Raw genomic sequence first — 24,311 nt, 5'->3', positions numbered from 1 at the left:
ACGTAAATATTTGTATAACGAACGTAATTTATAATGAATTGACATAAGAATATGTCCGGTGCAAAATAAATTATTCTGCACCTTGGGTGATGAATAGCTTTATTATCATATTATTACCCATATGTAATGGAATATCTGTGTTCAATGCCCGAGTCATCCTGTCTTGTGGGCGACCCTATAAATCACTCACTCCGGATGAGAAGGAGCACTAGCCCACAATGCCTCACATGGCATGGGTCCAGATAGCAATAAAAATGCAATGCTTGTTTACCTATTCTCCTTTTGGTTCCTCTCTTTCTTTCTTTTTTTACTTTAGTAATAAAATTTTGAGACCTATTTACACATATCAAAGAAAATGTTATATTATTTATGAAGAATGTGCATGTATTTATAAAAAGTGTTCAGGATGTTTCCAACAACGATTATGTAATTAATCAAAGGTTTTCATAATTTTTCAAATTGTCAAGTACTCCCTCTGTACCGAAATACTTGTAGTTGGGGAAAAGTAGTACAAGTTCCCCCAACTACAAGTATTTGGGTCCAGAGGTAGTACTTTTAAAAAGTATTCAAGCATTTAAGTATATTCACATAATTTTAAAACTGATCGTACATTTAAAACCGTTCTCATAAGTGAAAATCATTCATACATTTTTATTGTATGTATATTTTTTTTAAATAATGCTTTTTAAAATATGTCCAAGTAATTTCTAAAATAATCCATATTTTTTTAAATTTTTATTTATATCATTTTTATATTAAAAAGGCTAAGTTAAAAGGAAAAAAGATTCATAAAAGTGAAAACAGAAAAATTTAAAGTAAGAAAAATTAGCAAAAAATAACATGCTTTTATAAATATTCAGGTTATTTTTAAAAAACTTGTCATAGTATTTTAGAAATGTTCGTGGAATTAAAAATGTGGTCATGCATTGTTTTAAAATGTTTACGTTATTAGAAAAACTGTTCACATATTTAAAAGAAATGCACAAGATTTTTTTAGAAAATAGTAATAGAAAAGGTATGTTCCTGTATTTGTCCAAAAAAACCGACCTAAACAGGATAAAGGGGAAATGAAAAAGACACAGAAAAGGAATGAAGTAAAAGGAAAGGAAAAATAAAAACATAAGATGAAATAAAACCATAAGGAAAAGAATTAAAAAAAACACTGAAACCAGATTTAAAGCCCTCTTTGATTAGCAGAGGTGACCAATTAATCGAGAAAGCATAACTAGAATAAGAACGGCAGATAATGGTTGTTTGTACGATTATTAATCTGAGTCATGGGTTATTGTACGCATAAAGTTGCAAAACACTGCTCTATTGCTACTTTTTTTTATGTCATGACGTATATGGTGTTCGTGGGCAGTATATACATAGCGTGTAATTATCCATATATCATGTTGCAGATGTTCATATTTTTATAAATTTGGTCAAAGTTTACAAAAGGCAACTTAGCACAAGACTAATATACAATGTATTCTGAATCAGATGTTAGTTGTCTGTCCTGTGTGTTGAGCAACGATCAATGAATTAGTTCAACAAGTGGTGCTAAAAAATACACTTTATTTTCCAGCAGTGTTCCAGAGAACCATAAGTGTGTGCGCTATTTTCCCAACAATAGACAGATAGATTATAATAGTGCGCATCTAGCTGTGGAGATTGGAAAAAAATAAGGAGAAACAAAACCATAAGAAAAAGAATAAAAAATGAAACAAACACTAAAACCAGATTAAAGTCCTCTTTGATTAACGGAAGTAACCAGTTAATTGAGAAACTATACCCAGAATAAGATCGACCGATAATGGTTGTTGTACAATTATCAATTTGAGTCATGAGTTATTGTACGCAAAAACATGCAAATCACTGCTCTATTGCTACTTTCTTTCAGGTCGCGATATCTATGGTGTTCATGATAGTCTATATATACCATATAACTATCCATATATGGTATTTTAGCCGTTCATATGCTTTATAAATGTGTTTAAAGCTAAGAAATTTGACTTGTATTCTGAAATGGAGGGAGCATATCAGACGCTAGTTGTCTATCCTGTGTTGAGCAACCATCCATGAATTAGTTCAGCAAGTGGTGCTGCAAATTACACTTTAATTCCAGCATAGTGTTTCAGAGAACAGTAAATGTGCTTGTGCGCTAATTTCCCAACATAGATAGACAGAAAGATTATAATCGTGTGCATCTAGATGTGGAGATCGGACACTATTTAACTTCCATTCCCCCCTCGAAAACAAAGAAGTATATATATAACGTATAAATTAGGAGTTATCAAAGTTTATAAATCATCATGTGACCTAGAGTATGGTAAAAATGACACAAGCAAAGATACTTGCAAATATGTGTATATACTCGAAGTATAGTGTATGAATAGGTCAAGCAACTAATTAAGTTCTTTGTCACGTACTCACCTCACGTCTAGAAAAACTTACAAATGCTCTTATCAGTTATCACATTAGCCAGACTAGTTTAAAATACCTCGATCAATATATCTACATATACATTCACATGGACGTAGATATATAGATGGATCATATCACGTATAGCCAGGGTGTTCGATCAGTTGGGTATGAGCTTGAAGTGGGGCTTCTGCATGGACGGGGTTGGGTCGTAGGTGCCGTAGTCACTGGTGGTGACGTCCTTGAGCATCCGGGAGTGCACAGGCTGTGCCATAGCTGCTTCGTCCTGGGCCTCTCCTTGCTGACCAAGAGACTCCTCCTGATCTACAATGAAGCTCGGCCGCTGTCTCCCTGAAAACAGCAGAATCATCCATCAAACCTTGTAAAAAAACTAAGAACCCAGAAGAAAGTGCATCTGTTTTCTCATGACCCAGACCCACAGGCACAGCATGCGTGGATCACCTAATTAATTAAGCCGCAGCTCGACATCTAGCTTGTTCCCTTCAATCTCTTGATGCATTTGTAACAGTAAGAAAACAAAAAATACATGTCGTGGCCATGTGCGCTAGGACCTAGGCAGGAACTGCACTGCACTATACTCTACATCACATGTAGATGCAAGGGTTTGAAGCAGCAGGAAACCAGATCAAGAACTTCTTAGATTCTTCGTCCAAAAGGGATTTACTGGCTATCTAGAACGAAGGACAAGACAGTCACACGAACCTGCCAGGGAAGTGGAGAGCAGCAGGGCGAAGAAGGCGAGGGCGAAGAGGGAGGCGGATCTCCGGGGCATCCCCATCTCCGGGTTACTCACGCGATGCATGCGCTCTCCCTCCCTCAGTAGTAACGCATGGAAGGCGTGAACCAGCGTCAGACGCTCGAGGTGAAGGTGAAGCAGAGGCCTCTTCTTCCACCTAGAAAGCAGAATATATAACTGGGTAGTTAGGCAATGCCTTACGCGTGGCGCGACAAATAATGCGAATCCCACTCACTGCCTCTGAGCAAGTTCCAAAGGGATGATGTAGGAATTTCGATATTTTTCATTTGTTTTGACTGGGGCAAAAGTGGAGGGCCGGCAGGTTCCGTATGGAGTTTTCAGGGCGGTTGGTCACCGTGGTCGCTTGCTCATTTTCAGTTCTGGTACGGTGGTGGTTATTACCAGGCAGTGGCTGACAAGTGCACCATGCCAAATGGCTTCTTTTGGTTAAAAACTAGGTGTGTTCTGCACTGTTTTTCTTTCCTTTTTCTGGCGCTGCTTTGCCGCGTGTTTTAGGGGACTGGCTAAGCTAATTAAGTGGTCTCTGGCTCTGGTTAGTGCCACTGCCACCGGTGGTTGCATGACTAAAAGCCGGTCGTATTTGCAGGACGGATTCCCGGGTTCAGAATCAGATACCGATCGGCTTTCATCCATCAACATGCACGTTGCTACTTGTGGTAACTTAACTCTAGGGCCTTTAGGAGCATACCATGTGCTGAAAGCATAGCGCACCAAGTTTCTCCTCAGATCCAGCAAGCCTAGCATGCATCTCTTTCAGAAATCCACCACCATGACACACCCTAAATCGGCTCTACACACCCAAGCAGGCAATTCATCTTTGGCTTGCAGGAAAGGTAAATCGATCCTTGACGCCGTTTCTCGGGCCAACATTTTTGTCGTGACCGATGAACCGGGGAATCATACGAGATAAAAAGCAAACCATTGACATGGTTCCAAAGAAAAGCAAACCACCTTTGAGTGTTAAAAATGGCAAGTAGGCTGAGATGAGGGTAACAGCAGTGGGACAGTGTACTGCATTGTTCAGGGTGTGTGCGTGGATCACATACATAGGGCTAGACAATGGGCAGTGCTCAGGCATGTCCTCTCTCTGTCACCATGCTTTCAGTCGGTTAGCATATTCCATCTCCATGCCAGAGGAACAGCTGAAAGGTAAATCCATCGACCCGACGCTCCTCGGTCGCGTGACGGAACAGAAACTGCGAGACAGCAAGGAGAATTTCAAAACCTGATTTGAGTGGAGATAGTGCTGCTGATGATGCCCAGGTAGAAAGTAGCAGGCAAGCACACTGTGGTCAGGAGCCAGTACCAGTAGTGGAGCATAAAGCCAGAGCACCACTACGAGCATACACACAAAGTATTCGATCGGATGTCGTCTTTACGGGCGAGCAGACACTAATTAGACACACTGGTTGGCGACGGCAAAGCCATGGCCGTGCTTTTGGTTTTCCTTTAATTTGCTTTGCCACCCCCTCCTCCTGTGATCCATTCATCTTTGGGTGTAGCTAAAGAGATGGTTGGGTGTGATCAGGGAACTGCGTGTGGGGCTGCGAGATTTGGACCTGACAGTTTTAGGAGCACTCACTGGGCATCATGGGATCAAAGCTGCTTTTGTTTCTGTCTAGTGCGTTGGGGCAGACCAAGCACTGGTGGTCGACGATGCATGCTTTAATCCTTGCGTGGTTTCATGGGCGCAAAGAATGCCAGCGGCGAACATGCAAGATTAAAGGTACCCATGACCTCAACAGTCAGTTCTGCTCGACTGACTGTTGAGGTGGGTAGTACACTTGATTAGTACTAGTAACCAAAAATCCATCAACGCATATTTATCAGGAGGTTATGACAGTCAAGTCAGCAAAACGAGCACATTCATTATCAAGGCAAACTTGAAGTAGTCACCTGCATATTCTCCATATCATATGCGTTGACTCCTACAAAATAAGTTCCAGCGATGCAAAGTTGAAGTTGACTTATTCCATGAAACATGTATGTGAATATCTTTATCATTCTGGAAACAGGTGGATTGCATCTCTCACCCTCAAATCCTTGACAACACATTCAAATTCGATATATTCAAACGATAAACCTGGAAGTTTGAGGAAAAGGTGTTTCTTTCTTGTCAAGTTGTCATACAAGTTCATTCTGACGATATTCCCAGCATATCCATCAGAGGACCCAACACCTGTCTGCAAAATATGTGTTGGATATAATTGATCATTTGCAAGAAATATATCTGTGGTTGCAGCATAAAGATTAAGGGATATTTATGAAGGAATTTCATAAAATATAGCAAATGTTCTAGCAAAATGCATCGGCAAGTAGAAAAGAAACAGATAAGTTTTTGGCATCAACTGCAAAAAGGCGAGTGCAGTGCCCTTCAGTTTGCAAATATCACATAAAATTTACAATCCAATCAATTTAGTATATACATTCACTTTACATTTTACCAGGCATAATTTGGAAATAATTATGGTAAACCAATAAATGAATAAATCAGACAAAAATAGTAACTCAGTTTGTACTACAAAGTTAGAAAATCTAAGAACATGCTTACAATCAGAAATTAATTAACCAAGTTCTCCTATCATGCAAGTAATGTCCCTGCAAACCATGTAGTTTGAATCCACAACTTCAAACCATGTAAACTATCACTAGTACAAAACGGGGTTTTGTGGTGGTTTTGGTACACAATCCTCAGGCGGTTTTGTCTACTGTCTCTAGCAAACCAGAGCTACTACTCGTATTATTGGAGGTGGTTGAGAAACCAACTGGGGAAATACCTACCTGAACAGTCAATTCTTGCGACAGAACAGACTAGAATGATTTGCAATCTCAGTAGCCTCGGCTCGAAGTTTCAAAACTTGTCAAAATGTCAAGTTTTAGTAGTTCAAACTTGGTGAAGTTTCAAAACTTGTCTAAATGTATTCAAAAGTGGGTTTGCTTCAAAACCCTCGTAACAAGTAACATGATTATGCAAACAAAATATAAATTGGATTTTCGATTCAAAAGATATGATAAATTCAAATTTAGAAGTCAAAAGGGAAAAGCAAGGGAGGTGGGGTGAGCAGAGCATGCACTCTCTGCCAAATGTTTTTTTTGCGGGTAACTCTCCGCCAAATGTTGTACAAAAAACTGCATGCATGGAGTAATTGGACTCTAATAACAAAACAAGTTTCTGAATCTTGACACAATCATGTGGCTACATGCATGCTCCCACACGCCCATGCTACAAATCGTCTCCCAAGGAGGACATCTCATTGCAGCCACTAGATAAATTCGCCTCTCGTCTAGCCGAGAGTGGTAATTTCTTCAACATAATAAGTGCCAAGAAAAATATTGTGGACAACCGAACCTCCCTTTGAAGGATGGACTAGGACCCAAGCAACTTCCACGTCATCATAGGGGCTAGCGTGGATGGTTGTGATTCACCGAGATCTTCTCTTAAGGCTTTCATGGTATCTATTTTTCTTCTTTGTCAATTTTTTCTTACCTCTCTGTCATTCGAACTTCTCGACAAAGTCTCATCACGGGCATATCCATAGAGCTATGCCTCTTCTGCCCCTCGTAAAACCTAGGTACTTAAGGTTTCCCAAGCCCTCTTAGAACACATCTCCTTTGAAGTGGCTAGCTAGCCTTAGCTGCTTCATCGAGGTCCACCTTAAAAGCAAGACATTGACATGCAAACATAGCATGGGAAAGAAATTCGAAAGCAATTAGCGAATTTCTTGGCATCTCGTCAAGTGATTGTGGGCCTCGCCATTCACGTGGTTACTAAAATCAAGCATGTTTCTGTAATCGAGGAGGCTTCAGAGGCCCTTGGTCTCGCTCAGCATCTCGTCCCCTCAAATATGTTGTATGTAATTTTTGGGGTTTATTTGGAGGTTGTTGCCTCCTTGTTCTCTTGTTCCCATTTTTTGGCCATGAGTGGCGGAGCTAGAGCAAGGCCGAGTGGATCGTGGCCCGCCCAGCCCATGTTTTTTTAATTGTACACCTACTTTTGGGCCATGAAAAAACAAGGACAATACTTATTTCCTCCAGTCGGCCTGCCCAACTACTTGGGCCAAGCTCCGCTAATGTTGGCCATGTCGGCATACCCTATAGTATGCAAATGGTTGAGTGCATGTTTAGTTGGCGAGTTCCTTATGTGCCAATATTTTCACTTGGAATTCCTTGGTGGTCTTCTAGCGCACGAATTCATCCAACACTTCGTCCTTAATATATGGGCATTGGCCAAAGGGCAAAAAATATAGATCAATGTTACTTCGTCACCAATGTATTCTTCGATCCACTACTTGAACGCATTTGAAGTAGTCAAAATATAGTTGCTCGTTCGGCAGGCTTCTCGTGTTCATCTTTTAAGCGGAAGTATCCCATGATCTCTTTAATGATGTCCATGCGTTGATTCTTGACACGCTTCTAGTGATAAACGGTGAAGTGCACTCATCCTATCATTATCTAGTGAAGTCATAACCTCATTGAACCTATTGATTGTGGACCCTCGCATGATTGTTTTGTTTAGTAGGAAATGATAGTCTAGGTGACGAATGAGAGCCAGTACTATCCCTCCACAAGCGTCAAATGTAAAAAAAGTAATTAGTTCATGTTATACACTTATAAGTGATTAAATCTAAATATTTGGTATATATTTAAAGCAAAATTTAAACATTAAGAGTTATATTATGTAATATTATGTCCACTAACCATTATATTCACAAAACCCATAAATATATACACTGAATTAAATCTGTCATATCTACAAAATCATTTATATCGAGAAATATATACAGTGAATCCATCCTATCAACAACTATATCCATTAATTATACAAAAGAAACTATATCCACTAATCATATAAAAACTATAAAGAGTATCCACCAATCATATGACTGAATACAGTAATCATAAACTAATGCACCAAATCCATCTTATCAACAACTATATCCACTAAGCATACAAAAAATTATGAACTATAAATACACGATAATACAATACATATAAGTGCTTCTAGCTCCCCCCTTTGTCCGTGGTGGGCAAGGGAGATTGCATCTCCGACGTCGTAGCATCAGCTTTGTGGCTGGTTTGGTAAAAGAGTTGGCAACATGTTCATTAGAAGATATGAACCAAACATCGAGAGCTTTGAGTGCAATCTTCTCTCAGGAAAATAAAATCGAATTCATTGTGTGTTGTGTGTTGTCAGTGTGAACCATCACCTAGGTTATCACACCACAACATCGACACTTGGGAAGTAGGATATCACCTCCTTAAGAAGTGACTGAATTTAAGTTACTTCAGCAGCATTATTTACACGGGTCTTATATTCTTCTTCTTCACTGGAACGGAAGGAGACTGTTGGCAACTTTCTTGAGGTCCAACATATAAAAGGATGGCCCAAAATACAATGCAAAGCTGAATGATCACTAGATTAATAATCTTGGGAATTAAGCTTTTCACATCTTCTGGAGAATTCAAATTTACAACCCTAAATGTACACACAACTTTGTTCGAATCATTTTTGCCAAAAAAAAATCGCTCCAATCTAACCAGAGTTGGTATCGGTGGCTCTTTCGATGATATGACAATGTGAGACACAAAGCACACACTATTAAAAATCCAAAGTTCACACTAACAATGATGAAACTCAAAATTATTCTTCCTTTTCACATATCAACGATATAAATTAACAAAATTATGGATTAAATTCTATTGAATGCTATAAAAGTTGAGAATCAAACCTGTATTCTTAGTAGGAAAACAAAAAGATTGAGAAATTGGGGTGCTCAGGTTAGGGTTGTTGATTAGCGAGGCAAGATATGGCCACAGTGACGAGTGCAGATTTTTGGAGGTCGAGCTCTAGTGAGCTCGGTATTTTGAAAATATGAAAAAGGCATATTTAAAAGTTTGAAACAATTCTGAAAAAATATATCCATGGAAACATGTAAGTATTCCACAAGAACGTGTTAAATTTCGTCAAAAAGTGTTGTGATTTGTAGGCTGTACAAAAAAACAAAATTCTAGCCCAATAACAAAAATGAAAGGCCCATTTAAAAATGCATATTTGTCTTTTTCTGTAAGCCACATGTAAAATTATAATGCTGCAAAATTTTGCACATACGTAATCTGCACGTGTGTTGACAAATAAATTTGGAAACTTTCGTGCACCGAAAAAATAAAATTTGAAAACGAGCTCAGCTCGGCCTTCGTTGGCATTTTTCGCACAGTGACCGCCTATTGGACGTATGTATGCGCCAATAGGCTGAGTAATGGGCCTGCCTGTTCTGGCGATGGCTCACTTGAACGATTTTCCTTTTTTTTTCTTTTGGAAAACTGGCTGTTGGATGTTTCTCTTCGGGTTTTTCCTTTTTTCTTTCTAAAAGAATATTCAGTGTATTTTTAAAGGTAATGTGTGTATTAAATATTTGTTCCACATGTGTTTAAAAATCACCATAGATTTGTTTTTAGTTTGTATTAGAAAATGTTCACATTGTATATTAGAAAAAATTTCATCGTACCATAAAAAAATCCTCCATATAATATAAAAATGTCATCATATATTCGAAAAGACACTTTTCAATACAATATGTTCAGTCCGTATTAATAAAATATTCATCGTGTAATTAAGAAAAGGAAAAAAGAAAAATGGAAGTAAAAAACCCATAAGAGAAAATAATAAACATAAAACCGTAAAAAATGAAAACAAAAACCAACTGGAAAACCAAACAAATAACATGCAATAGCTTATTGCAAGATATATGCACCTCTCACCTCTAGCATCCGCGTACATAGGCTGGACGAGCAAGGGCGCAATGAGTAATGATTCTCTTTATAGGACTTGCCTTCAGTGCGCACTTTCTTTCTGGTTTCCAACTGTTTCCTGTTTGGTTCGGTTTTCTTACAATTTTAATTTTATTTTTATTTCCTCTTTTTCTTCTCCTTATTTGTTGTTTTTCTTTGCAGGTTTCACCGGTTTTCTTTCATTTTGTTGTTTCACTTTATTCTTTTACATTTTATTATGCATTTTGCATTTTCTTTTCAAATACATGTCTACTTTTTTTAATACAGGTTATACATTTTTCGTATAGATGTGGAATATTTGTATGCACATATTAAACATTTTTCAAATACATGTTTGAATCATTATGTGAGTACATATTAAATATTTCTCAAATGCACACAAAAATATTTTTGAATGCTATGAATTTTTTTATTAAATTCTGCAAACATGGTATAAACTTTATTTTGAAAATTTTACAAACATATTTTTTGAAACGCGTGAACAATTTTTAAAGTTTCCATGTAATTTTTTTGAATGATATGAAGCATTTACTTAAATTTCGTGAACCTTTTTTTCCATTGTATAAAAATATATCAAACATAGTACTCATTGTATAAAGATGTTTCAAACATATTAATTTATCCTAACACTTTTTACATTTCAAAAAAAATCCTGAACTCTTTTTAGAAACTCAGGAACATTTTTTTAAGTGTACAAATATTTTTTAACGCCGCGCAAATAAAAAAAGTACGTTGCATTATTATTTTTTCATATTCACCGGTGGAATCTTAAATAGGAGTATTTATAGATGAATAATTTTTTTAAGTATATGCATTTAGAATATATAGAAATATTAAAAAAATGAATATAAGCTTACGTTCTTACCTGTCTGTCTGACGTTTGTGCGCCTGCCTGGTTATGGACCTGGCCATTTAGTGAGTGGCTGAGTCCAGCGAAACGGACGAGTCAAAGGCCCCTCCCTAAAAACCGTACTACTATAATATACTTTTTGTCAAAAAAACTATAATATACATTTGTATATTGACTTATATAATACTGATTTTTCTGGGGGGGTGGGGATGGGGGGGGGGGGGGGGTTGGGTATGTGTCGCATGCCCTTGAATTAGTCTATCCCAAAGAAAAACAAGTATTGCTTTCTAGCATTAGTTTACGGCACCAACAAATGCTACAAAGTTCTACTTGATTCTATCTCCAGAATTCATGACCGACTTTACAATACTGACCAAGTGATGAAGATGGTTATGCTTTATGAAAACATTTGCCAGGCTAGAGCTTTAAGAAAATTACGATATTCTAGTAAACTTTGGCGGTGGTTTTTTTTTCCAGCATCACTTCTTAAGAGATCTTGCAAGACAAAGAAATATAGAAATGAATAGAAAGTAAAATGCTTCAACTTTTTTTATTTTGATAAATATCTTTATTTAGGTAGTAACTAGGTGGTGAAGTTATTTGATTAAGTTTTCGAATTTAACCAACTGAACCTATTTTAATTTTGATTATTTCAATGAGATAAATGTTGGGAAAATTAAGAATACCGGTATTTTTTTATTCCTTTCATTTATTCTTTAAGAAAGAAATGAGAATTGGTTTGGTGAATCAGAATTTTTTTATATAAAATATTAAAGTAAAAGTTGCAATTTTTTTTCTTGTGTAAAATACATATCAATAATCATGGGTAATCCCTCTTCTCCCACTTCCAGTTATGATGTTAGTGGGATTTGACATTATTTTTATTCCGACAACAATAAAAAAGATCTTCGTCGCATATGCGATCTTCCTAGTGTTTTGCTCTTAAGTATAGATATGGTATTCTTAGTTCAACTACTCAACAAATAAATGGAAGTTATATCTATCAATATATGTGGTCATGGGCCGTCAATAATGATTCTCGTATTAGAGTTGAATCGAGAGCACTTAGTAGCTTCACATGTCATTTCGGCGAAAGGATGGAAATCCTCTTCTATAAGCCACCAATTTTGGAATTTAAGACGGAGCTTGGGAGTAGTAGCTTCCGAGGTCCATCAATTTTCGATTTATAAACTGAGATTAGGTCAGGGTAAGTTGAATCAATGCAGGCTAAAATAGGAGCATGATCACTTATGATAATGGCAAGTCAAAAAATTAATTCAACTTTGTTTTGATTCAGTTATTGCTTAATACATGACTGTCTCTGGGATTACCCGGTTTTGAGATCCCCCTAAATAGTGAAAATGCGGAAAGACTAGGGCATCTCCAACACCGACCCCTCAAACCACCCGCATACGTCTGAACCGCGTGGTCCGGACCATGGAAGCCATCCAACACGGTGTTGTATCGGTCCGCCGAGTGGTCTGGGTCATGTTTTGCCCGCATCTGGAACCAAATGTGTTTGGGGGGGGGGGGCTTTGCGGGAGTACGGACACAAGACACATCAGACTCTTACACCCATGGCCCACCCAAAAGGAAGACAGAACCCGCACTTTTGTAGCCGCCCGCCCTGTTTTCATGGCAAAATCCCCACTCTCTTCCTCCATACCGCCTCTCTCGACCCAATTCCCGCCCTTTTCTCCCACTCTCTTCCTCCCTCCCGCAGCGGAGGCATGGAATCAAAAGAGAGCCTGCTGGAGTTGGAGGTGGTGGAGGATCCCAGCATCACCATCACCCGGAAGATCAACTCGGCAACGCGGCAAAATCGCCGTGTCAAAGTGATACGTCTCCGACATATCTATAATTTTTTATTGTCTCATGCTATTATATTATCTATCTTGCATGTTTTATATGCATTTATATGCTATTTTATATGATTTTTGGGACTAACCTATTAACCTAGAGCCCAGTGCCAGTTTCTGTGTTTTCCTTGTTTTTGAGTTTCGCAGAAAAGAAATATCAAACGGAGTCCAATTAAGCTGAAACTTTACGATGATTTTTTATGGACCAAAAGAAGCCCACAGAGTACCAGAGATGCACCAGAGGAGTCCCGAGGACACCACAAGGGTGGGGGGCGCCCCCCTAGGGCGCGCCCCCCGTCCTTATCGGCGCCTCGTGGGTCCCCCTGACTTGTCCCCGATGCCAAAAAATCTTATAAATAGGGAAAACTCCAAAAATAAACCTAGATCAGGAGTTCCGCCGCTGCAAGCCTCTGTAGCCACCAAAAACCAACCAGGACCCTGTTCCGGCACCCTGCCGAAGAGGGAACTCATCACCGGTGGCCATCTTCATCATCCCGACGCTTTCCATGACGAGGAGGGAGTAGTTCACCCTCGGGGCTGAGGGTATGTACCAGTATCTATGTGTTTGATCTCTCTCTCGTGTTTTTGATATGGCACAATCTTGATGTACCGCGAACTTTGCTATTATAGTTGAATCATATGGTGTTTTTTCCCCCTCTACCTTCTTGTAATGGATTGAGTTTTCCCTTTGAAGTTATCTTATCGGATTGGGTCTTTAAGGATTTGAGAACACTTGATGTATGTATTGCATGTGCTTATCTGTGGTGACAATGGGATATTCTCATGATCCACTTGATGTATATTTTGGTGATCAACTTGTGGGTTTTGTGACCTTGTGAACTTATGCATAGGGGTTGGCACACGTTCTCGTCGTGACTCTCCGGTAGAAACTTTGGGGCACTCTTTGAAGTTCTTTGTGTTGGTTTGAATAGATAAATCTGAGATTGTGTGATGCATATCGTATAATCAAACCTGCGGATACTTGTGGTGACATTGGAGTATCTAGGTGACATTAGGGTTTTGGTTGATGTGTATCTTAAGGTGTTATTTTAGTGTGAACTCTAGGGTTGTTTGTGACACTTATAGAAATAGCCCAATATATCGATCACAAAGAATAACTTTGAGGTGGTTTCGTACCCTACAATAATCTCTTCGTTTGTTCTCCACTATTAGTAACTTTGGAGTGATTCTTTGTTGCATGTTGAGGGATTGTTATATTATCTAATTATGTTATCATTGTTGAGAGAATTTGCACTAGTGAAAGTATGAACCCTAGACCTTGTTTCCAAACATTGCAATACCGTTTTCGCTCACTTTTGTTACTTGTTACCTTGCTGTTTTTATATTTTCAAATTACAAAAACCTATATCTACCATCCATATTACACTTGTATCACCATCTCTTTTCCGAACTAGTGCACCTATACAATTTACCATTGTATTGGGTGTGTTGGGGACACAAGAGATTCTTTGTTATTTGGTTGCAGGGTTGTTTGAGAGAGACCATCTTCATCCTACGCATCCTACGGATCGATAAGCCTTAGGTCATCCGCTCGAGGGAAATTTGCTACTGTCCTACAAAACTCTGCGCGTGGAGGCCCAACATGAGTCTACAAGAAGAAGGTTGTGTAGTAGACATCACAAAGCGAAGGCCGCAAAGGAGGCAACCCTCGTGAAAGCGGAAGGCTGGTGGAGGGCGTGCTAATGGCATCTGTGGCGATGGGCGTGCTGGTCACGACCAGGGTCGCGGAGCGTAGATGGTGTCGCCCATCATCCAGATGCCATCATGACCGGAGCATTACAAGGCTTCATACTGCTACGCCACCAAGCAGCTTGGTAGGCAGTCCACGGCAACTGCCGCTGGGCAAGAGCCTTACATCGTCAACTTCAACGCAGCGTTGCTGCTCTTCTCGGAGTCTGCTTTGCCACAACTTGTCCGGGCGCGGACAGCAGGTGAGGAGCACATGGGTGCCCACACACTGTTCGCTGCTATGATTAAAGCCGGTGAGAAGGCGTACAACGATGCGGACACAGAGATGTTGGACAACATCCACGACGACACCGGAGGAGGAGGAGGCTATGAGGACGGCCAGGTGGAAGACTCGAATCCCACCTAGTCTGGAAACTGCACCCACACGCAGCAGGGCTACTCCCAGGCCGGCACACAGCAGACCGGCATGGGCACACAACAGGAGGAGGATTGGGCCGCCGAACAAGCAGAGGAGGAGGAGGTGGAGGAGGATGAGGACGAAGAAGAAGAAGATGATCCAGATGGATTTGGCAGCGATACGAAGAAGAAGGGTAGAGGAGAAAGCTTCAACATGAGGGAGGACGAGTTGTTGTGTGATGCATGGTTGGCCACTAGCCTCAATCCGATCCATGGCACGGAGCAAAAGGGCTCAACTTTTTGGGCCAACATTCACAAAATGGTTCCATGAACACAAGCATTTAGCGCCCTACTCCGATGCGGTCATCAGCAACTGTAACCCAAAGTCCCTCAACCATCGATGGTACACCATCCAAGAGGCCGCATCGAAGTATTGTGGCCACTTGGCACATCTCATTACACGGTGTCCTAGTGGTGTCCGAATCACCGAGCAAGTAAGTTATTATCACTTGCCAGAAATGCATAGTTGTGTTGATCAAATTGTAGCCCGATATGCTTTTGTTGATCATTGGCCGGATATGAATAGTTTAGGCACCGGACATGCATAGTTTGTTGATCATTGGCTGGATATGCATAGTTTTATTGATCACTAGCCGGACATGCGTAGTTTTGTTGATCACTAGCCGGATATGTAGCTGGATATACATAGTTTTGTTGATCGTTGGCTGTTGTTTTAGCCTTCTCATGCGTGTACTGTGTTCAAGAAGTTGGAGAAGAAAAACTTCACTGTCATGCATTGCTAGTTGAAGTTGAATGGTTAACCGAAGTGGAACCTATTCATAGCCAAGACCGCCGCCCAAGCCAAAGAGGAAGAAACCGGTGATCCAACTGACCCAGCGAAAGAACCACCTAAGAAGGTTAGAAGAGGGCTTCAGGGAAAGAAGTGGGAGGAGGAGAGGGCAAAGCGAGAAGGTGCGGCAGTCAAGATGGCGAGAGGTTTGATGACATCTTGTCCAAGAAGGAGGAGGCATTCGTCAAGCGCTCAGACATCAAGGAGGAAAAAAGGCGAAGAGGTTCAAACTGTTGATGCAGTCGGCCAAGAAGAAGCTAGAGCTCGGAGAGAAGAGGACCTTGATCAAAGAGAAGAAGGCCATGCTCGAGGAGAAGAAGGCGGGGCTCGAAGAAAAGAAGGTGAAGATTGCAGCCAATGCAAAGGACGCCAAGATGTTGTCTTTGAAGGTGGAGTCTTTGAATGCCGATGCAAGAATGATCATGCAAGCCGTCCACTACAAGATGTTGCAGCAGCGAAAAGATGAGCTGGAGGCGGCGGAGCATGAGGCGGAGACGGAGCCTGCATACGCGGCGGTGATGGCACCTTGAGCATGGAGGAGGCTCGAATTGCCCGTCCGGCAGGGCAATAAATCTCAATTTTCTGCACGAACTGTCAGACTGAAATTCCTTTGTGATTGGGATCGGGCATGTAAAAAGCTTACACATACTTGACTCTTTTTTGTTGTGATCGGGCATGTGATCCGACGCTGCTGTGATCCGGCGCGCGCTATGGATCGGACGGGATTTGAATTTCAAATGGGCCCTTTACTAGCAGACATATACTTAATAGTATTGGATGGCCAGCTCCCGCATCCGTGTTGCGAACTGGTCACCCTGTCTGCGGACGGATACTGAAGCAAATTTACGGGTCGGCGTTGGAGATTCCCTAAACTCTACTGATAAAAGTTGTACTGATAACTAGCAGTTTCTTCTGTGTCGTCCAACATATGATGGGTCGTGGCCTTTTCCTTGTGATTTGCCTGATCATATCTGAACCTTGTTTCATTTCTATGGAAATGGAGCTTTGTTTCAATAGAGGTGTGAAGTGTGATGCACCGTTAAAAACATTACTAGTACTATGGAAGTGATTGCATCGGTGTGCATTGGCCAAGGTCATCATAACTAGGACTAAGAGCATTTTCAATAGATGACGTAGATGTATATGCAACTGAATTTTACATCATTGAGGCTCAAAATCCAGGCTCCAACAGGGGATGCTAAGAAACGAAGTCAGGAGCGTGTGGGATATCCCAGCTGAGGACAAGTTCAGTTTCACAGGGGAAGATTGGCGAGCGAATATATCGCCAGGCCCCCGCGTCGCTCGCACAGGGCGGCTCGGGCGGCGCCTCCTTCCGCGGCAGCCGTGGCCAGCCCAGCCTCCTCGTCTCCTCGCCATCGTCGGCGTTAGCCACCGGGGCAAAGCTCGTCTGGTGCCGGCGGCGGCGGGACAGCGTCCGCGCTCATAGTTTTCTTCAAATCCCGTGGTACCTTCGCTAGATCTATCCGTGGTGGCTGCTCTGACGACGGTGCAACTGCTCGCGGCCTTCACAGCTGCTACTCCTCGGCTGTTCGGTGGCATGCTGCTTCGCGGCGATGGCTTGTTGGTGAGGGTCCGCCAGCGCGGCGACCATGGATCCACATGGATTTGGTCATGTCACGGGCTGCCTTGGCCTCGTGTTGACCGGCATGGCAACACCGGGACACGTCGGTGGTGCCTCGGGCTGGCTCCTTGCTGGCCTGTGCTCATGGCGGCAACCTGGATCTGATAGGCATGGCGGCAGGCGACGCGTCGGCACGCTGGGACGTGTGGACTTGGTCCAGCCGATGCGTGCATCCTCCGGCGTCGCTTGGGCCAGGCCTTGCTAGATGACTGCTCGGTCTCCCATCGTCTATGTGCGGTATCTCGGGCGGTAACGGTGATCCAGATCTTGTTCGGCCTAGAGATGGTGGCTGCAAACTGTGATGGTGCAGCGACCTCTTGTGGCTCCATGACGGCAGTGTACATCGAAAGATCTTCGGGAGTTCATCTTTTCAGATCCGATGGTCACTTCGGCGATGAGGTTCAAACTATGAACGTCGGCTTGACGCGGAGGAATGGGTGTGCAGCGGCGCAGTAGCTGATGGGGTCGTGGAAAAGTGGTGACGACAACACATTTGTGACATCGATGGTGGTGCTTCTTAAGTACCCGGTATCGAGCTTCGGGGTGAAAGCCCAGATTTGAATTCTGGCAATGGCGATGGTTATACATTGTTACCTTGTTGAAGGCATTGCTCGGATATGCTCGGACAATTTCTTCAGGGTGAAAACCTAGATTCCGGCGTTGACTGCTGGATCCAGTGACGACAGCGTTTCAGCGTTGCTCCCTTCCTGAAGGCGTTGCTGTTGAAGAATCATGATGTTCATATGGTGTCTTGAGACGGTTGGTGTGGATATGGTCTTTCCTATAGTTTGCCGATCACGGAACTGATCACTTTATTTTTTTTCTTTCTTTTTCTCGCCCATGCATAGTTTTGGTCTTATATGACTTTGCTATTTGCTGGCATGTTTTTTGTGTGGGTTAGTGTTAACTGTGTGCATCCTAGCTGTACAGAGGCCGGGTGTGTGCTCATCATTTTAAGCTAATAAAATCCATCCTTTTTCGAAAATAGAGGAAGATTGGCTTCAGAACTTGTTGGGACCATGCACTCAGTCTATGCGTACAAGAAATCAAGAATATTACTACTCTTGTGGAAGATGCTGGTTCTTCAGAGATGATTGCGTCCACGGGTCGGGTAAAGATTCAGTAAGCAAATCGGTTGCCTTTCTCAAGCAATTTGAACTGGACCTAATCAGCTGTGATATACTCTCGCCAATTTGAAAAAGCTTATCTCTCAAATGAATGTATCTTGATGCTAGATACATCCATAGGAGGGATAACCTTTATCCGACGGAGGGAATAGATGATCCGCGGAGACGGGAAGGAATAACACAGATCCCAAAAGATCCCGACAGCAGTCACGACACGCATGTCCCGAGGAGAGCCGGAAAGTGAATGGTGGCAGGGCTAGCAGTCAGTGATTCCACTTCAGATAGTGCGACGCTCATTCCCATTGGGGGCAACAGCATAGGTGCGTGGGTTCCCCCACCTGAAGGTGTAGTGAAACTGAATATCGATGCCAGCTTCCTACTGGATACGGGTCAATGCTGGGGTGGGGCGATTGCCAGAAAGCATAATGGGCAGGCGGTCTTCTCCAGGAGCAAAAAACTGGCTTCTTGTATGCATGTGGAGGAGGCCGAAGCAGCTGCGGTTAAGATGGGGCTGGAGTTCCTGGCGTCTTTGTTTACGAGACATGTCATGCTAGAGGTGGACTGTGCAAACCTTGCGAAAGATCTGTTACCAGAGACCAGATCGAGACCGGCCTGGTTCCACCATATCTGCGACATTAAAATGGCAATGCATTCCTTCTCCAAAGTCCAAGTGAGTTGTGTTGGTAGAAAAGGCAATAATGTGAAAGTTTATTAGCCCTTGAAGAAAAGTAATCTTGCATGCCCCTTGGGAGGAGGTACGGAGGACTTAACCATCGCTCGCCCTGATCCGGACAACACAAAGGATATCGATCAAGGATAAATTATGCTCCAACTTCCCTGCTATGCCACAACCGACACTTAGGTCTAAATCACAAACCTTAACACTGATATTTTTACTAATTAATGTTTATCGTAAACTTTCATATTATAACTTCAATGTCGTTGATCATACGCATCGTATTCAGTGATCTACATGAATTTTTTTATTATACCACTCTTGTATACCTATCATTTTTGAACTAAACATATAACTAATGCAAATTACCACTACCTATTCAACTCTCAAAAATATATAAGTAAAGCATTAGGGTTCTATAAAATATAAGTACCGCCGTGCTCTAAATTTATAAGTGAAGCACATGAGCAAATCGCCTTAACTCAAAAGATTTAAGTGAAGCATAATGACCATTCTAATAAATTGAGATAAATGTGTGTCAATCACTATTGGTCTGATCAGGATACAATGATCATTCTAATAAAGTAAGACATTTTTTGTTTGCAGATGATAGTCTGTTTTTTCTAAAGGCTAATGTACAAGGGGCGAATGAGGTGGTGGAGGCCCTTTGCATTGCCATGCATCTGGACAAAGAGTAAATTTGGACAAATGTTATGTGTTCTTTAGCAAGGGGTGCTCAAATGATTTTCGACAGGAGGTAAAGAATGCCCTAAATGTTCAGGTGGAGGCTTTGTCTGATAGATATTTAGGCATGCCTACCGAGGTCGGGAGATCTAAGAATGGGGGTTCAAAATACCTCAAGGATAGAGTCTATAAAATGGTTCAAGGATGAATTGAACTAATTTTATCTATGGGAGGGAAAGAAGTTTTGATCAAATCAGTGGCACATGCCCTACCAGTATATGCTATGGGATATTTTAAGCTTCCCGGGGCTTATGTGAGCACATTGATGCAATGGTAAGAAAATTCTGGTGGGAATCAAAACTGGAGAAAAGGAGTTGCTCGGGTAGCTTGGGATGACATGACCCAACCCAAATATATGGGGGGCATGGGCTTCAGAAAGATGGAGCAATTTAATCTTGCTTGGCCAATAGGCCAAGAGGGCGGCTCGTTCAACATCCCAACTCATTAAGTGCACAAATATTGAAGGCAATTTATTATCCAAATGGAGATTTCCTTTCAGCTCAATTGGGATCTAAACCGTCACAGATCTGGATGTCTATTCATGAAGGGAGAGATGTTCTGAAGCAAGGACATATAAGGAGAATTGGTGGTGGGAGAACTACTCACATATGGAACAATCAGTGGCTGCCTAGGGAAACTACAGTGAGACTGGTTGCGCCTCAGCAACAAAACAAACTGGAGATGGATTTTGAATTAACTGAGCACACAAATAGAACGTGGAACCATGACCTATTGAACTTGCATCTTTTGCCCATGGACGTTGATGTGGTATGGTGTGTTCCGCTGCCATCAACGAACATGGATGATTTTTGGGTCTGGAGCCGGGAAAGATCGGGTGAATTCACTGCACGGTCTGCCTATCGGTTGCTTGTCCATACCCAAAACAGAGGAGATGCCTGGTTGGAAGGGAAGGCAGGTATGTATAATTCAAAAATTGAAGAGTAAGCTTGGAAAAATATTTGGAAGTATAACCTTCTAGCAGAGGTTAAGGTATTTGCATGGAGGCTTTCACACCAAAGTGTGCCTACAACTGATGTGGCCAATCATTGAAACAAGTCAGTAACAAGTGGTTGTACTATATGCGGCTGGTCACAAGACTCGTGGCGTCACTCCCTCCTAGAGTGCAGGATGGCACGTTATGAAAATTTATATGACAGAATCTATGATTGTGAGGAGTCAAATGCTAAGTGCTGGATGTTTGAGCTACAAGATATGCTAACGGAGGAGTACGTTAAATCTATCGTTACTCTATGGTCGATCTAGAAGGCTCGAAGGGATGTTATCTATGAGGGCATATATCAAAGCCCATTTGATACTAACGGATTCATCACACGTTTTCTGGAGGATTTGGAATCCACTGAGGAGAAGGAGCACCAAGGATCAGCAAGGGTAGGAATAGCTCGAGCTTGTTCCATCCCGCCGCCTCAAGGTGCAGTCAAGGTTAATGTCGATGGTGCTTTAGCACATGCTACTCGATGTTGTGCTGCGGGAGCTATTGCAAGATCAGTGGAAGGAACTTTTCTAGGGGCATTTTGATGGCACACTAGACCAAGCACGTGTAGGAGCAACAGCTTGCAGAGAAGGCTTATGTTTATTGCAAGATAATCAGGCTAATTATGCGGTTGTGTCATCGGTGTTCGGGAGATCCAGGAAGGAAGTCGTGCTCTTAACGCTCCAATCATCAGGGAGATCAGAAGCTTGATGCCCACTATTGGCAATGTTTGATTCTGTCATGAACGACGTGAGTCTAATGTAGATGCTCATAGTATTCCTAGGAACTCTCTTGCGTTTGCACCAGGACACTATCTCTGGTTGCTCGAGCCCGTCCCCCGGTGTGGCTATGTAACTCTTAATATCAATCAATAAAGCTCGGGTGGTGTTCGCGATAAAAAGACTGTTTTCTGTTTAAGTTTCGTACCTTTTTTATTCCTACTGTTTCTATTCTTATTTACAGTTTTTCTTTAAAATTTTCATCAGTTTTTCTTGTGTTATTTATTTGCTTAATTTCATTTTGAGTTTTTTATTTTCTTATTTTTCTTTTTTCAAATACATGTCAACTTTTTAAATACAAGTTGTACATTTTTGTATGGCCATTTTTGACACATTGAACATTTTTCAAATACATATTTGAAAAATGTCTTGAATAAATTTTAAATATTTTCAAATACACATTGAAATGTTTTTGAATGGTACAATATTTTTCCAAAAAATATGGAAACAATGTGTATTTTTTCAATGTCTCAAACCTATTTTTCAGAAAGTGTGAACAAGTTTTAAAATTTTCAAGTGCATTTTTTTGAATGGTCCGAAACATTTTCAGAAATTGCGTGTACCTTTTCTTTAACATTGTGTGAGCCTATTTAAAAATTTCATGAACATTTTCTGAAATGTGTTAACATTTTAAACAATGTCAGGCACATTTTTGAATGGCACGTAACATTTTTTTTAAATAACACGAACATTTCTTAACATTTTTAAAAACTAGACGATATCCCGCGCGTTGCTGCGGGAGATGGTTAGCTATACATGAGCGACATTAATTCAGTATGTATCAAGGAGACATGATACTTGTATCTAAAATGAAGGAGGCATGATACTTGGATCAATAATATGGTTGGGATAGATGAATGCTCAAATAGATCTGAAACTCTCTTGCTAATTAAAATGATTAGACCCTAAAATATACTGAAAGATTTGGTGATTACTTCAACTTCTAAGTGTAAAACACGAATGATGTAAATGCAAACGTAAGGCCAATTATGTGTTGTTGCGGTTTTTGGGTATAAATATTTCCAATCTACCAAGTACCAATAGTCATTAAATCTGTTCATTTTCACTGGCAGGTGGGAGGGAAAGGCCATGTCACTGTAGGTATGGCACATCGTTTGATTCGTTTGGATCAGGCGCCCCTCGCGTCGCCCCTAGGGCGACTCGGGGGAGTCTAGGGTTTTCCCCCGCCCCCCACCCCCCCCCCCCCCCCCCCCCCCCCCCCCCCCCCCCGGAGACGACCGTCGGGAAAGCCCGCGCGGGCGCCGGGGAAGGTGGCGGCGGGGTCTTCGGCGCTCCTTCTTCGCGAAGGCCCTCGGATCCAGGGGCGGCGACCCCTGTTGGCGTGGCGTGCGGCGTGCCTGAGGGCTCGGCCGTGAGGACGGCGAGCCGCAGGTGGTGGTCGAGCGCGGCGCGGAGCTTCCCATGCCAGATCTGGAGGTATTGCCCCCCTCCCTTCCATGCATCCCTTCCCAGTCCCCGGTTCGGCTTTGGATCTTGTCGGATCCGCCTCCGGTGTGTTCTGGTGGAGCAGATTGGTGTCCGAGGGAAACCTTGGCCGCCTTGGCTGGCCGGCAGCGGCGACGCCGCCTTTTGGCGCCGCTTTCCTCCTTGGGGGCGCTGCTGAGGACACCATCTCTCCACTCCGACCCATGTCCGGGTGAAAGCCCAAGATCCGATGCGGATCGGGCGTCGGCGGCGCCCCGTGCACCGTAACCTTACTGGAGGCAGCGCCAAGGACATTGGGATCGGATGGGAGGGTCTGCAGGTGAGGGGTGGGGGTGTGTTGCCTCCCTTTCGGTGGAGCGGTGTTTCTTTCTACATATTCTTGGCAGCGGCTCTTGGCGGCATGGAGCAGCGGAGGCTTGGCGTCAGATGTGTGGTGACGGACACGCGCAGGAGGTCGACGCTGTCTGGCGTCGTAGTGGCGTCGGCGGCAGCGAGACCGGGCAATGCCGATGCAGCAGTACAGCTCTGAAGATGGATAGGTGGCAGGTGGCTGTGGCGGCCTCATACCCGGCAGGCGTCCTGGTTGAGGAGCACGCCAGACTGGTGGGTGCCCATACCCAGCAGGCGTTCTGGTTGGGACCTCAGGTCTTAGATGTTAGGTTTGGCTGCGAGGTCTGTTTGGTATTAGGCCCAGACCATCACCGCCCCTTCATCACCTAGATAAGAGTAGCGATAGAGGTTGCTGAGATGGTGGCTTTGGTCTTTGTAAGGTCTTATGTTAATAATTAATAAATTGACCGTATGCATCGTCCAGATGCAGAGGCCGGGGGTATTCCTCCTTTTTCTAAAAAAAGGTATGACACATTGTTTGATGCAGGTTAATTCGACCTCACAACATGTTTACATACACACAATGATGTCAGCCTCTTCTTTAGTATATGGAACTTCATATAAAAAAAAGGTAGCAGGACATATGAATATGCAAGCCGGCAAAATGGTACTGTATAATCTACATAATCACGATAAAAACTTGTCCAAAAAACGTAGCATGAAATATGACTATCAAAGCCAGCAAAATGGTTCTGTATAATCACATAATCACGATAAAAACATCTCGTTTACATATTATAAGTACTTGTTAACAGAAGTAGTAAGTTTGCTAATTCATTTAAGGGCAATAGACCTGATATGAAATCTCTTCACTGCAGCTGCATGAAACAAAAATGCAAAATTGTTAGTTAATATTTGCCCGCAGAAAAATTTAATGA

At 42.2% G+C, this 24,311-nt stretch overlaps 1 protein-coding gene across 1 annotated transcript; it reads right to left on the bottom strand.

Annotated features, from left to right (window-relative positions):
- Positions 1–2,336: 2,336 nt before the first annotated feature.
- On the bottom strand, positions 2,337–3,327 carry LOC125528829 (protein CASPARIAN STRIP INTEGRITY FACTOR 1). The gene is made up of 2 exons (XM_048693267.1): positions 3,130–3,327; positions 2,337–2,757 (listed from the first exon to the last, which is right to left on the bottom strand). The coding sequence occupies exons 1-2, from the start codon at positions 3,227–3,229 to the stop codon at positions 2,567–2,569; spliced, it is 291 nt and encodes a 96-aa protein (XP_048549224.1). The 5' UTR covers positions 3,230–3,327; the 3' UTR covers positions 2,337–2,566.
- Between the last annotated feature and the right edge of the window lie 20,984 nt (positions 3,328–24,311).

Source organism: Triticum urartu, chromosome 1 (genome assembly GCF_003073215.2).
Source record: "Triticum urartu cultivar G1812 chromosome 1, Tu2.1, whole genome shotgun sequence".
NCBI classification, from domain to species: domain Eukaryota; kingdom Viridiplantae; phylum Streptophyta; class Magnoliopsida; order Poales; family Poaceae; genus Triticum; species Triticum urartu.
Note: the sequence above shows the minus strand (reverse complement) of the source record. Positions and strands in the feature narration are given on the sequence as shown.